The sequence below is a fragment of the Pelodiscus sinensis genome, chromosome 3 (genome assembly GCF_049634645.1).
Source record: "Pelodiscus sinensis isolate JC-2024 chromosome 3, ASM4963464v1, whole genome shotgun sequence".
Classification (NCBI taxonomy): Eukaryota; Metazoa; Chordata; order Testudines; family Trionychidae; genus Pelodiscus; species Pelodiscus sinensis.
The window spans coordinates 127,769,095-127,783,062 of record NC_134713.1 but is presented as its reverse complement, the minus strand read 5'-3'; the positions used below and the strand labels follow the sequence as shown (position 1 = coordinate 127,783,062).

General features: G+C 44.7%; 1 protein-coding gene across 1 annotated transcript in view; it reads right to left on the bottom strand.

The window, feature by feature from the left end:
* The window catches only part of RYR2 (ryanodine receptor 2), a 648,519-nt gene that overhangs the window by 468,286 nt on the left and 166,265 nt on the right, over positions 1–13,968 (bottom strand). The window contains exon 3 of the mRNA XM_075924816.1: positions 8,443–8,562. Within this exon, the coding sequence (XP_075780931.1) occupies positions 8,443–8,562 (120 nt within the window). The remainder of the gene's footprint in view (positions 1–8,442; positions 8,563–13,968) is intronic.

The window sequence follows — 13,968 nt, the reverse complement described above, 5'->3', positions numbered from 1 at the left end:
GAGCATGCATACATACACTGCAGACAGAAAAGAAGTTCCATGTTGGAACGCAGATGCAGAAGTACTGCCAAATTGCTCACAGTGTAACTGATTACCATATTTGCAGTCAGAAAGAATTTTTTTCCTCACGTCAGATTGGCAGAGACCATGGGGTCCCTTCTGACCTTCAAGATATCGAGTATACAAGCAAAGAAAAGAAAAAAAAAGTTTTAATAAAAACTTTTAGTCTATTCGAACTCGCTTATTCTCTAATGTGATATTTGTGGAGAAAGGTGGGTTAACCCCTGCAAGCTTCACAGAAGAAGAGGAATATACAAAAGCCTACAATTAAGAAGAGAGGAGGACAGCATTTTGACCTTCTGGGACTTCTGAAGGAATCAAGGAGAACACACTCTGACACCCTTTTGGTTTAAGCCCCTCCAAAAGAGAAAGTCAATATAATGGGTGTCTTCAAACCCACTAGATCTGCTCCATGCCAACCCAACCGTCCTCCCAAATATCCTCCTCAGAATACAATCTTTCAACCATGCAAACAGAAGGTCACAGTATATAATATCACCAAACAAAGTGTTCTTACAGCTCTCAAACGGATAGGGAAGAGAGCATCATGGCTGAATATGAGGCCGAGACAAAAAACAATGATAATCTTCTTCTAGTTATGCCCCATTCTCTTACTATTTTTATATTTATTACAGTAATATTTAGGGGCCAAAGACCAGGACCCCCTTTACTACACACTGTTGTGACGGGGTGGAGCAACCCCGCCACTCGAGCGAGGCAGACGGGGCCGCCGCGGAGCCGGCAATCAGCGCGGCAGGCCCGAGCGGGGGCGGAGGGACACGTCATCACGCGGCGCCGGGGCGCGCCAGTGATGGCGTCGGGGGAGCGACGCCAGGGACGGCAAGGGGAGGGGGGATAAAAGGAGCCGGGGCGGAACCGGCAGGAGGGGCGGACCCGACTGGGCCAGGAGGCCCGGAGCCAGCGGCGGCGGGGCAGGAGCCAGCGGCGGCGGGGCAGGAGCCAGCGGCGGCGGGGCTAGGAGCGCCAGAGGCAGCGGTGGTGAGACCTGCGGCTGCCGAGCCAGCCGGAGCAGGGGCCCAGGCGAGGGAGGAACGAGCCCCGGGAGCCGGGCAAGGAGGCAGCCAAGGCAGCGGGGAGCCCGCAGAGACCAGCAGGTATCCAAAACAGTGAGGGCCGGCGGAGTGGAGCAAGACCCAGGGCGGGCTGTGTAACCTGAGAGCGGGGGTGTTTTGGGGTACCGGCCCCCCCTGCTACCACTGAGAGGGCGCCTCTCAGTGTCAGGGCCCTGGGTCGGGGTCCGGAGAGAGGGCGGGCCCGGACCCCCCACTCCGCCCGGTGATCCAGAGTCAAGGGGTATCTTGAGCGCGGCCTAGGGGCAAACAGGAGAGGCGGCGGCCCGGACGGGCGGCCTCGTGACAACTGTATAAAAAGATCAGTAGACAGTTGCCATTCAGTAATTATACACATCACTGAATCTTGTATTGGGGGAGTGACTGAGCTACCATATAAAATAATTATGGTACAGGCAGTCCCCGAGTTACGCGGATCCGACTTTTGTCAGATCCGCAGTTACGAACGGGGCTTTTCTCGCCCCGGAGGACGGGAGCGGCAGGACGCCCAGATGTGCCGCCCCCGTCCTCCGGGGCGAGAAAAACTGCTCCCCGTCTCCCTGGTCTGCAGTGAGACGGGGAGCAAAGCCTTGGAGCACGCCCGCAGCGGGACAGCCCAGGCGTGCTTGGGCTGTCCCGCTGCGGGCATGCTCCACGGCTTTGCTCCCCGTCTCCCTGGTCAGCAGACCAGGGAGATGGAGCAAAGCCGTGGAGGACTTGGGCGGTCCCGCCACCCCTGTCTCCCTGGTCTGCTGGGGGGGGAGGTGCAGCTAGTGCCCCCCTCCCCCCCCAGCAGACCAGGCTTTTCTTGCCTACCCCTGGGGTAGAGCAGCTGGGGCGCTGCCGGGTTGGTCCCGCAGCGCCGCTCCGGACCAACCCAGCAGCACCCCAGCTGCTCTGCCCCAGGCGTCCTGATTCAGCCGCTGCTGGTCAGTTTCAAATAGAGAGAAGGAAATACTCTGGGCCTGGACATGCTCCCAAGGAAATCAATTCTGCATTTGTTATTGGCTTCAGTAAAAGCAAAATTAAGCCCTTTGTCACAGACCCAGCTCTCTGAAATAAATTTCAGTGGGTATTGGCTGCGGTCCAATGCACTCAAAGTCTGACAATCACACAGTCCCCAACCTATCCATTAAATCAACGAAAAACTGAGGAGACTCTCACGCACTATCCCCCGCAAAAATTAAGAAAGTAAAAAATTCTGCTTTCACTAATGACTTTGGGGTGACCAAGATAGTGGAGTCACCATTAGAGGGTTGCAAATGTTACCTGAACAAGTGCCATAGAACCTTCACTCCATATCATCCTGTTTTAAATACCTAGTTTGGGAATGTTTTTGTAGGTTTTTAAAATTTGAGACTATTGTTATATATCATCACTCTTTTAAAAGCCAGGACATTCACTTCACAAGTCCAAAATGCAGAGGGCACAGAGGAATAGAAAAACTGCAAATAGTCTTTAAAAAGATAATAGAAGCTCTTCTTATGATTTACAGTCTGATATCTCACTACCTGCCAGCAAGAATTAAAAATCACTTATGTCATTAGGAAAGAGAGATTCTTAATTCTCCAGTGATATAAAGCAGACATTTCTAGCCACAGTGGTTGATGAGACATCAAAATTCAAATCAAGTACTAGTGGAGGGCTAATTTTTTCATATCTGACAGTCCGGACTACTGTAATTCTATATCTGGGAAGAGGAAAATGAGTACCAAATTTTAAATGAAAAATATTTTGGAAGGCTAATACTGGCAAGGACTACTCCAGTGCCCTGCATTTAGATCTTAAGAAGAATTATTTGCTTTAGAAAGCGTAGTTCTTGATAAAGTTTTTTCCCATATCAGGGAGATCTGAATATACAAATAATTATCTAGTTTTCAAAACAAAAGAACAGAACTGGATTAAGTGTCCCTTCATTCTATAAAGGCTAATTAGGGTCTGAGTTTTCCACACAAGGAATAGAGCTAGTTAAAAATATCCTCTGCTCTCCAAAAAAAGTGTACATTTTTTTGCCAAAGTTTAGAAACATTTCTACAAGCTCCTACACCATAAAAGTTTCTTAGCAACGAATTGACCTTCAAAACAAAAATAAACAAACAGGGTTGTGCCTTATGATGAAACTTTCAAGCCTACAAAACTAGGTGACTAGGCAACAAAGTGCCAAATGACTTTAATGTTTGATTTTAATGTTGATACATGCAAAGTAACACGCACTGGAAAAAATAATCTCAATTATACATACAAAATGATGGGGACTAATTTATAACCACTCAAGAGAGGGATCTTCGGATCATTGTGGATAATTCTCTGAAAACATCTGTTCAATGTGCAGCAGCAGTCAAAAAAGCAAACAGTATGTTAGGAATAATTTAAAGGGATAGAGAAAAAGACAGAGAATATCTTATTGATTCAGTATAAATCCATAGTATGCTCACATCCTGAATACAGATGTGGCTGCCTTATCACAAATAATATATCTTAACTCTGGAAAAGGTTCAGAAAAGGGCAACAAAAACAATTAGGGTTTTGAAATGGGTCCCATATGGTGAGAGATTAAAAAGACTGGGACTTTTCAGCTTAGAAAAGAGGAGACCAAGGGGGAATTTGATAGAGGTCTATAAAATAATGACAGAATGGAGAAAGTGAGTAAGGAAAAGTTATTTACTTGTTCCCATAAGAACTAGGGATCACCAAATGAAATTAATAGGTACCAGGTTTAAAATAAACAAAAGGAAGTTTTTTTTCCTTTATGCAGCATAGTGTCAACCTGTGGAACTCCTTGTCATAAGATCTTGTGAATACCAGGACTTTGACAGCATTAAAAAAAGAACAAGATAAATTTATGGAGGTTGGGTCCATCAATGACTATTAGCCAGGATAGGTAGGAATGGCATCCCTAGCCTCTGTTTGTCAGAGGCTGGAAATTGATGACAGGAGAGGGATCACTTGATGATTACTTGTTCTGTTCACTACCTCTGGAGCATCTGGTATTGGCCATGGTCAGCAGAAAGGATACTGGGTTAGATGGACCTTTGATCTGACACAGTATGGCTATTCTTATAGGCTACGTCTACACTGGCATGATTTTCTGGAAATGCTTTTAACGGAAAAGGTTTTCCGTTAAAAGTATTTCCGGAAAAGCGCGTCTAGATTGGCAGGACGCTTTTCCGGAAAAGCACTTTTTCCGGAAAAGCGTCCGTGGCCAATCTAGACACGCTTTTCCGCAAAAAAGCCCTGATCGTCATTTTCGCGATCAGGGCTTTTTTGCGGAAAACACTACTGTGCTGTCTACACTGGCCCTTTTCCAGAACAGTTTTCCAGAAAAAGACTTTTGCCCGAATGGGAGCAGCATAGTTTTTCCCGGAAAAGCACTGATGATTTTACATTAGATCGTCAGTGCTTTTCCGGAAATTCAAGGGGCCAGTGTAGACAGCTGACAAGTTTTTCCGGAAAAGCGGCTGATTTTCCAGAATAACTTGCCAGTGTAGACACAGCCAGATAGTTTAGATGTCAGAAGAATCATTTTATCCTTGTTTATTAAGGTCAACATTCAAGAACAGTCTGCCCATTTTTTGTTTCCTCCTGTAAAACTCTGAAGAGCAGCTGAAGGACTAGTAAAAAAAAAATGAGTAGTTCTATAGCACCTTAGAGACTAACAAAAATACATATATGTTATCATGAATTTTTGTGGGCAACACCCACTTCCTCAGATGAGCAGAGTGATGAAAAAAAGGGAAAACCTCACAATATATAAGAGAAAAAGAAGGGAGAGAAAGGGGGGGGGGGGGAAATACCTGACAGTTCTAGTGCCAGTGCCAATAAGGTTAATTGAGTGGTTGGAAGTGTCCCATATTTAGCTTTTGATGTCCACTGGATATTGAATATAATGGCCCATCCAGTTCATGTCTTTGTTCAGGCCATGAGAAACCGTGTCAAATTTGCACATGAAGACCAATTCTGAAGTTTCAATCAGTAGTTCATTTTTTTAAATCCCTTTGTAGAAGAATGGATACATCTAAATCCATTAATGAGTGCCCAGGTAGGTTAAAATATGCTCCTTTAGATTTTTGTGCATTACCATTTCTGATATCTGACTTGGGTCCATTTAACCTTTGTCATAGAGTCTGTCCAGTTTGGCCAATATACATGGCAGAGAGGCATTGGACATTGCCAGCATTTGATAGCATGAATAGGGTTGCCAGGTCTCCAGTTTTGAACCAGACAGTCCAGTATTTGAGCTTTCTGTTCGGGGAAACAAATTGAGAAAATATAAATGTATTTTCTAAATAAGATGTAATGTAGATTGTGATGTCTTGTCAAGTGTGTCCGGTATTTTTGTTGAAACCATCTGGCAACCCTAAGCATGAAATCTCATGATGCTATATATATTTGTGTTAGTCTCTAAGGCCACATTTCTCAAACTGTGGGTCCCAACCCCCCGGGGGGTCACAAGCAACTTAGAGGGGGGTCGTGGTGTCACAAAGTTTGAGAACCCCTGCTCTAAGGTGCTACAGGACTACTAGTTTTTGCAAGTTACACATTAAGGCTACGTCTAGACTACAAGCCTCTTTCAAAAGAGGCTTTTTAGAAAGAATCTTTTGAAAAAGCCTCTTTCAAAAGAGAGCATCTAGACTGCAACCAGTATTTTCAAAAGAGCCGTTTTTTCGAAAAAGCACCCACGCAGCCTGGATGCTGTCTTTGTAAAAAGCACTGTTTGCGTTAAATAACACCTTTTGTCAAAAGAGCACTTTCGAAAAAAGGCATCATTCCTCGTAAAATGAGGTTTTCCCTGGTCAAAAAAACTGCCACGTTCTTTCAATTTAATTTCAAAAGAACGTGGCAGCAGAGTAGACACAGGTGAAGATTTTTCGAAAAAAGCCACTTTTAAAAAAAACCCTGTAATTTAGACACATCCTAACATGGCTACCCCTCTCAGACTTTGTGCTTTTGCACCTTTCATTCCATTTGTGCTTACAAGGCTTATCCTTCTCTAGAGATTATAAAAAGTTTATATTTTACATTTGTAATATAAACTTTTTACAGTCTCTAGAGGTACACAAGCCTTGTAAGCACAAATGGAATGAAAGGTGCAAAAGCACAACCTTAAGCTCTAAATAGACTTTTACAGTACAATCCCTGCTGTCATGTAGTCAGTCTAACCCCACTGCACTACTCCATTCTGCAGTTCAGCCCACTGACTCATGCCTCAAAACTTCAACTCCAAACTAAGTATTTCCTTACACCGCAAATGCAGCCTCCTGACCCATATTTAAACACTGATCTACTGATCTTTTGCGCAAGAGCGTCTATGGCAGTGTGAATGCTCTCGTGCACAAGAAAGCTCTGATGGCCATTTTAGCCATAGGGGATTCTTGCGTAAGACATTCATGTTGCCTGTCTATACTGCCCTCTTGCGCAAGAGCTCTTACACAAGAGAGCTTATTCCTCATGGGGAGAAGAATAACTCTTCCGGAAGAAGCCCTGTTTTTCGACGCTGTACTATACATTTACTTGCACAAGAACACGTGTGCAGTATAGACACCCGGCAAGGTTTTGTGCAAGAACAATATTCTTGCACAAGAAGCTGCCAGTATATGGTACATCACTGCATCACTATGGTACATCACTACACAAAACACAACAGGGAAATATTCATAAAGGTAGCTAGAATTTTTTTTAAAAATCTACCTTGTCTAGTCTCCCAAAAGGTGTTGTTATTATTTATATTACTGTAGTGATTAGAGACCACAGTCATGAACAAGCACTCCATTGTGCTGGGTGCTGTACAAACAAAACCAAAACAACTGTCTACAGTATCCAAAAAAGTCTTTTAAATACTCTTGTCTAAACAACAGTACGTATTTCAGTATTACAGTATGAGAGCAGTGTTTTTGCCTGTTCATAATGTCTCTATCATTTTCCTCTTTCTCCAGTCAGCTTTGTATTGCTATTGTATTATATATCCTACTAGTCTCTCAACTTGTTGTTTCTCCACTGACTTTAGATGAACTCCTTTTAGGGTCTGTTAGCCTTTGAAAAATTAAGAACAAGGAATGTCTCTTACAAAGCTAGTAGAGTAGATGGTGACTTATCAAAGAAGAATTGGAACTGCTTTGAAATTAACACATTATATTCATACACAGTTAAAACATTTTATATGTGATTGGAGGTTTACTGTCCAAATTATTAAAAGATATTTCACTCATTAAATAAACAAGATTTTCTGGTCCGAGCAGAAGATAACAGTGCAATTTCTTCCATCCTGAAGGTTGGGGATTTTTTTTTTATTAAAAAGACTCAATTAAAATGGAAGAACATGAATGAATTCATCTGGATCATTGCTATTATAATGAATCATTAACACACCAATAAAAAATTTATTATGATGAATAATATATTCAGACTGATGAGACATGGAAAATAAAGCATTACTCTGCAATGTATGGAAGAAATATTTGTAATGATAAAATGATACTGTTGGTGGGCTAAAACAAAATAAAAATGTAAAAAGCAGACCCTTGTTGACAAAAATTCCTTCTGGCGATTTTACTTCCTTCAACATTTATACTTGAGTTGGAAAAAAAATATACATAAAAATGGTAACACATGCTACTTAATATCTAGCACTAAAACTTTGTTAAACACAGACTAAAAGCAGCTCTCCAAGGTCCTCCCTTAGAAATGGCTCTTCTGAATTTCTGAGAGATTCAATCTTGCACAACTATACATGAGTGTATCGCAATGTGTGAACACTGATTTGTTGACAGCAACCGTCATCAATATATTTCTCATCATTGCCATATTATGTAAAATATTATAGAAAGTCATTACATAGCTTAGATATAACCTATTTAATATGCACCAAGATTGTGCACCTTGTCATGTAAGAGATTCAAACAATTATCCCAAGGCCAACGGCATAAAATAAATCCCTCTTATATCACATACACCCACTGATGTGATAAATTCCCTCTGGCAACCCTCAGGGCAACACTAAAAAAGTTTCTTTGCCCTGCAGCACACCGAATGAATGCCCTGGTGAACTGCAGGAAGGAGCAAAGTCCTGAGATGCGCGTTCTCTGCCAGCTGAGCTTCAAGGGTAACCCCAAGAGTATATTGCAAATTAATCCAGCCTGCAACTGTCATGAGGGATTAAATCCTTCGTGATATATTTGGGGATTTATTTGACTTGCCCATGCCTTTGGGTAACTTGTTTACTGTATGTCACAGCAAGCAATGTTGTACCAACAAGAAGTCTTCTGCTTTGTTAATGACATTACAAATAGTGCTACATTCAGACAGCTTGTTATACCTTAGAATTTGAAGTGGATTCCAAAAAACAGAGCCTGTTGCCAAATCCTTCTGCAGCAAGACACAGTTTCTGTTGTTCCTTGTGAATAGTTGCAGTGCACTGCAGAACCACTTCATCATCCTACCAAGAAAGAGAGACAAACATTGAACAGAGTTATAGTTTTAATCCTACAGGACATCAGGAAGCATTTACAAAGGCAAAGCTAAAAATTAGAAGCAATCAGCCATGAACAACAACAAAAGTGAATCCCAGCGTAGCTTTCATTTACTGAAGGGAAGAATTGGATAATTCAGATAAAAATCACCACAATAATGTGGTAAGAGGTGTGATCTTTGGTTTTATCATACTGAACAGCGCGTCTATTAAAACTGATTTTTGTTTAAGGATAGATAAAATAATTAGAGTGATCCAATGTTTACCTACTACAATGGCTGGATGTAGGTAGACATGTGCTGCTTACAAGATAGTTTTAACTAACCAAATGATATATCTGTATGTAACCATGTAATAACATCTAGAGAAGAGTCACTTCAACGTATATTGAACTCACAAGGAGAGCAGAACTGGAGTGGGACGAATGAAAATTATATCCACTTCTCTCCTCATTTTTCACTCCTTTGCAAAGGAAGGTTGTACATTCACTGTGTGAAGCCAAGAACTTTTCATCCTTGACATCAGTCTATGGATTTCCAGAGCCTGTTACTAATGCATTTTCCACAATTGCTTGTCAGTGACAAGTCAGGAACTTGGGAAATATCTTATTGCCCAGAAATAAAGTCTCAGTATAGTAGCAAATTAACTGCACATGTAAAGGACCTGAAAGAGTAAGTATCTAGAAACTAGTACCTTTTGTCCAAATGAACTGTCCTTACACATCTCTCTCTTTTACTTATCCACATGGCATTCCTGTTGGAATCCTTGCAACAGTCTATGGCTCCCCATGCAACACTTCAGAAATCCAACAGAAGTAACATGAGCCTCTCAGACACCAACTTTCAGTATTTCAGAGCTGCTGTGTTCATTTCTAAAGCCTTGGTTTTATATTAAACTTTATTTTTAATGTTAATTTTAGTTGTACCAGACTAGAAATTTACATTCTCTATTTCACCACAGACTTCACAGAACTTTTTTCCTCTTCCTGCCCTCTTTTCCCTCATAGTCCACTCATTGGTAGAACAGAAATTGCAATGGCCTGGCTGACTGGTTCACACCACTGTCTCCAATGATCTTGCGAATGGAGCTTGCAAAGGCGGGGGAGTAATCAAGTCTAAGTTTTCTTCTTAGCACTCTCACTGATTTGTGGATTTTGCACAAATAATTTAGTTTCTCTGAACATCATTGTGCTGCTCTCTAAAATGAAGCTCCAATGACACTCCACCTTCACATAGGGCTTGGAGATAGTACCTGTAAAGTGGGGGAGGGGGTGTATCATCTATTATTTGCTTACAGCAGCAAAAAATACCAAGGTTTATTGGCTTCAGAAATACAGTTCCCAGACACACTCCACCACATTCCCAGATGACTGCTACCTCCACCTGGTCGTGCCCCTAAATACCGGCATACATGTTGGTGTGAAAGAGATACTGATAGTTACAAGGTAGGAGAAAGCTGTACAGTGCAGCTGACTTATCCCTCTGCACGCCTTCAATCCATTTTACACAGATTGGCTCCAATTTTGCAGTGAAACATATGCCCCCCCCCCCCCATTACACTTACATTAAATCTGAGGGTCAAAGCAAAGCATGCTATCTTTAAGAAAAATAAGTTTGAAAATAGCTCCTTCCAAATGTACTCCCTATGATTCAGTGGAAATCTCATGGCAACCCACCATGACTAGAAGATGAATTAGACATGTTCTGCAAGATACATAGATATTTATAAATTTGAAATACATGCTGTATAATCATGGAGTGGGAGAGCCTCTTATTTTAGCTAGCAGCATGGGCTTCATAAAACTAACATTATCCATATTGTCCAAAATGTTTGATGTCTTTGTCAGAATTAGTCAGTCAAATTTAGTTATTCATAATGCTCAATTGAGTTACCTTTTCACACTTGTGCACACCACTAGAAAAGTGTCTAATAGTAATAACCTCAATTCAAACTTCTGCTTTTCCTAGTTGTACAGCTAGAGGGGGGTGGGCAATAATTGTTGATGGGGGACCACTCAAAGAATATGGTAAGAGATCAAGAGCCATACTCTTTCATGCTATTGATGGAAGAGATGTGCAGTCTGGGATGAAGGTTGGGTGCGGAAAGCAACTCAGGTTAGGAGACTGGGGGCAGAAGGACTGCGAGCGGCAGGAGGGGATTCACACCTGGAGAAATGGTGTAGGATGGGATACAGGGTCTGGAAAGGGATTGTGACCTAGGGCAGGGGATCGAGGTTCAACATCTGAGAGGGGGTACAGGTGCAGAAGCAGGGGTACAAAGGTTTTGGTTTGTGACCTGGAGCAGAGAGAGCATGGGGTATCATGTGCAAGCTCTGGCCAGGACAGGATTACCACCTTAGGACCTTTGGGCAGGCTCCCTGCCTGCCACTCAAAGCAGCTGGGGCCATGTTCATTTCTGCACACCATGCAGACAGGGCTTGAGCTGCAGGGCTGTTCCATTGCTGTGCGGGCTTCCGGGCTTAGGCTGCAGCCAAGCTCTAGGACCCTGCAAGGTGGGAGGATCCCAAAGCTCAGGCTTCAGCCCTAATCCAGAAGTCTGCTCAGGAATGGAACACCCCACAACTTGGTCCCATGAGCCTGCATCAGCAGGCAGAGGCCAACCATGGCGTTTCTCTTTGCTGTGCAGACATACTTTCTGAGGGTACTCTGCAAGCTTCTTGCAGACTGTGAGCATCTCAGGCTGGGAGCTACAGTACAACACATTGGAAGGCACCCAGAGTTGCAGAACAAATGAGACTCATGTGCTTTGTCTGGACAGTGTGACCTATTTCTAACTTCCTCTCAGCCTTTATGCAAGGAATGGTGCAGTATTCCTTCTTCTCAGTATTTAACGGTCACTTAATGTACCTTTCAAACTTTCTTAAATCTTTAATTAGGAAATTTCCCAAACCAGTTCCTCTCCTCCTTTAACCTTCTGAGCACTTTCACATCCCATCCATTATGTCAAACAGATTTCCTGTCATCATAATTTTAGCTGCCAGTCACCTGTCAGATTCAAACTGATAATAGCACTTTGTCTCAGAGAGCTATAATTGCATCCTTCTAAAAGTTACATTTTATTAGATATTCCTCTTCACTTATTTCCTACTCTTGATTCGCTGCTTTAAAGTCCTTTGGTATAGTCAACAGTAGTTGACAAATACTTTGAAATAAATCATTTTAAGAAATCCAAATATCTTCTGCACCCTCTAAGTCATCGGTCACCAACCAGTAGATTGGGATCTACTAGTAGATCTTGAAGCCACTGACAGGTGATCCTGACTGGTTTGGCCAAGAGGTGATCAAGTGCCAGTACTTCAGCTGCCCTTCCCCATACTGCTGCGCGCCTCCTGCCCTTTGCCTTGGAGCTGCCTCTCTCTGGGAGCCTCCTGCTTGTGGTGCAGAACAGGGAAGGCAGAGGAGGGGTTGCTGATGTCAGGGTGCCCCCCCCCCCACCTTGTAGTCTATCTCCACAGAATGGAAGGGGAATTACAACTGGGCTTGGGACGGGGGGAGTTTACTGGCTGCTTTTGAGAGTGGGCAGGGCAAGGGTAGGGGTGAGCCTGCCTTATCCCCACTGCACCACCCCCCAGGAGCCACCTGAGGTAAGCAGTGTCCAGCTGGAGACAGCTCCGAACCCCTGCCCCAGTCATGAACCCCCTTTTACATCCCAAGCCCATGCCCTACCCCTGAGCCCCTTGGACCCAAACTCCTTTACATAACCTGCACCCTAAACCCCCACCTGCATCCCAAACCCCTGCCCCAGGCTTAGCTCAGAGCACCTCTCATACTCCAAATCCCTTAGCCCAAGACCAGAGCCTGTGTCCCAACCCTCTGCCCCTGCCTGGTGAAAGGGAGGGAAGTAGGATAGAGTGAGCAGGGACAGGACCTCAGAGATGGAGCACAAAGGAGGCGGGGCAAGGGTATTTGGATTTGAGGTAGATTCTGGATTGGACTTAAATTCAAAAAGTGATCGTGTGCTTAAAAAGGTTGCAGACCACTGCTGTAAGTTGTCCACAGTCATTTGAATGCTTTCACCTCAAGTCTTCTCTTCTGGACAGGATCTGCTCTAAATGCACCAATATCCCCAGTGAGATTGGGAAGAACTGTTATCTGCATTGTACACAAAGGAAACTGAGTCAGAGATTAAATTACCTACCCCACATCACACAGTATCTGTGGGATAGCAGAAATTTTATCCCGATCTCTAGTATCCCTTGTTATTATCTTAACCACAAACCTCCTTTTCACCCACGTGTATGAATTTATATCCCTGGTAAAAGCAATGCAGGACCCACCCACAAATACAGGCAGTCCCTGACTTACGCAGATCCGACTTACGTCAGATCCGCACTTACGAACGGGGCTTTCTCGCCCCGGAGGTCGAGGTGGCGGATTGCTACCTGCGAGCTCCGGGGCGAGAAAGCCCCGTTCGTAAGCTGCTCCGGTGCCCCTAGTCTGCTGGAGACCGTCTCCAGCAGACCAGGGGCACCGGGCGGGTTCCCGCGCTTCTGAGGCTTTGCCAGAGCAAAGCCTCAGAAGCGCGGGAACCCGCCGCAGCTGCCGCTTCAGTCCCGGTGCCTGTGGTCTGCCTGTGATCTGCTCTGGCAAAGCCTCAGAAGCGCGGGGAACCGCCGCGGCGGGTTCCTGCGCCTCAGACTTTGCCAGAGCAAAGCCTCAGAGGCGCGGCACCCCGCTACCGCTGCGGCTCTGCTCCCCGTGTCCCTGGTCTGCTGGGGGGGGGAGGCGCAGCTAGTGTGCCCCCCCACCCCCAGCAGACCAGGCTTTTGTTTTGGACCCTGGGGCAGAGCAGCTGGGGCGCTGCCGATTGGTCCTGCATCGCCGCTCTGGGCACTACTGGACCAACCCGGCAGCACCCCAGCAGCTCTGCCCCAAGTCCTGATTCAGCAGCTGCTGGTCAGTTTCAGCAGCGGCTGAATCAGGACTCCTGGGGCAGAGCAGATGGGGTGCTGCTGGGTTGGTCCAGTAGCACCGAGGAGCGGCGCTACTGGAGCAACCCAGCAGCACCCCAGCTGCTCTGCCCCAGGCGTCCCCAAGTCAGCTTCTGCTGAAACTGACCAACGCTGACTACAGGAAGCCAGAGGCAGAGTTGCTCTGCCCCGGGCTTCCTGGAATCAGCTGCTGATCAGTTTCAGCAGCAGCTGACTTGGGGACGCCTGGGGTTCTTAAGTTGAATCTGTATGTAAGTCAGAACTGGTGGTCAGTTTCAGCAGCGGCTGAATCTGGACGTCAGTTCCGACTTACATACAGATTCAACTTAAGAACAAACCTACAGTCCCTATCTTGTACGTAACCCGGGGACTGCCTGTATATATAATGTAGAGTCATGAGCAGGGTGCAATCTAGATCTTGA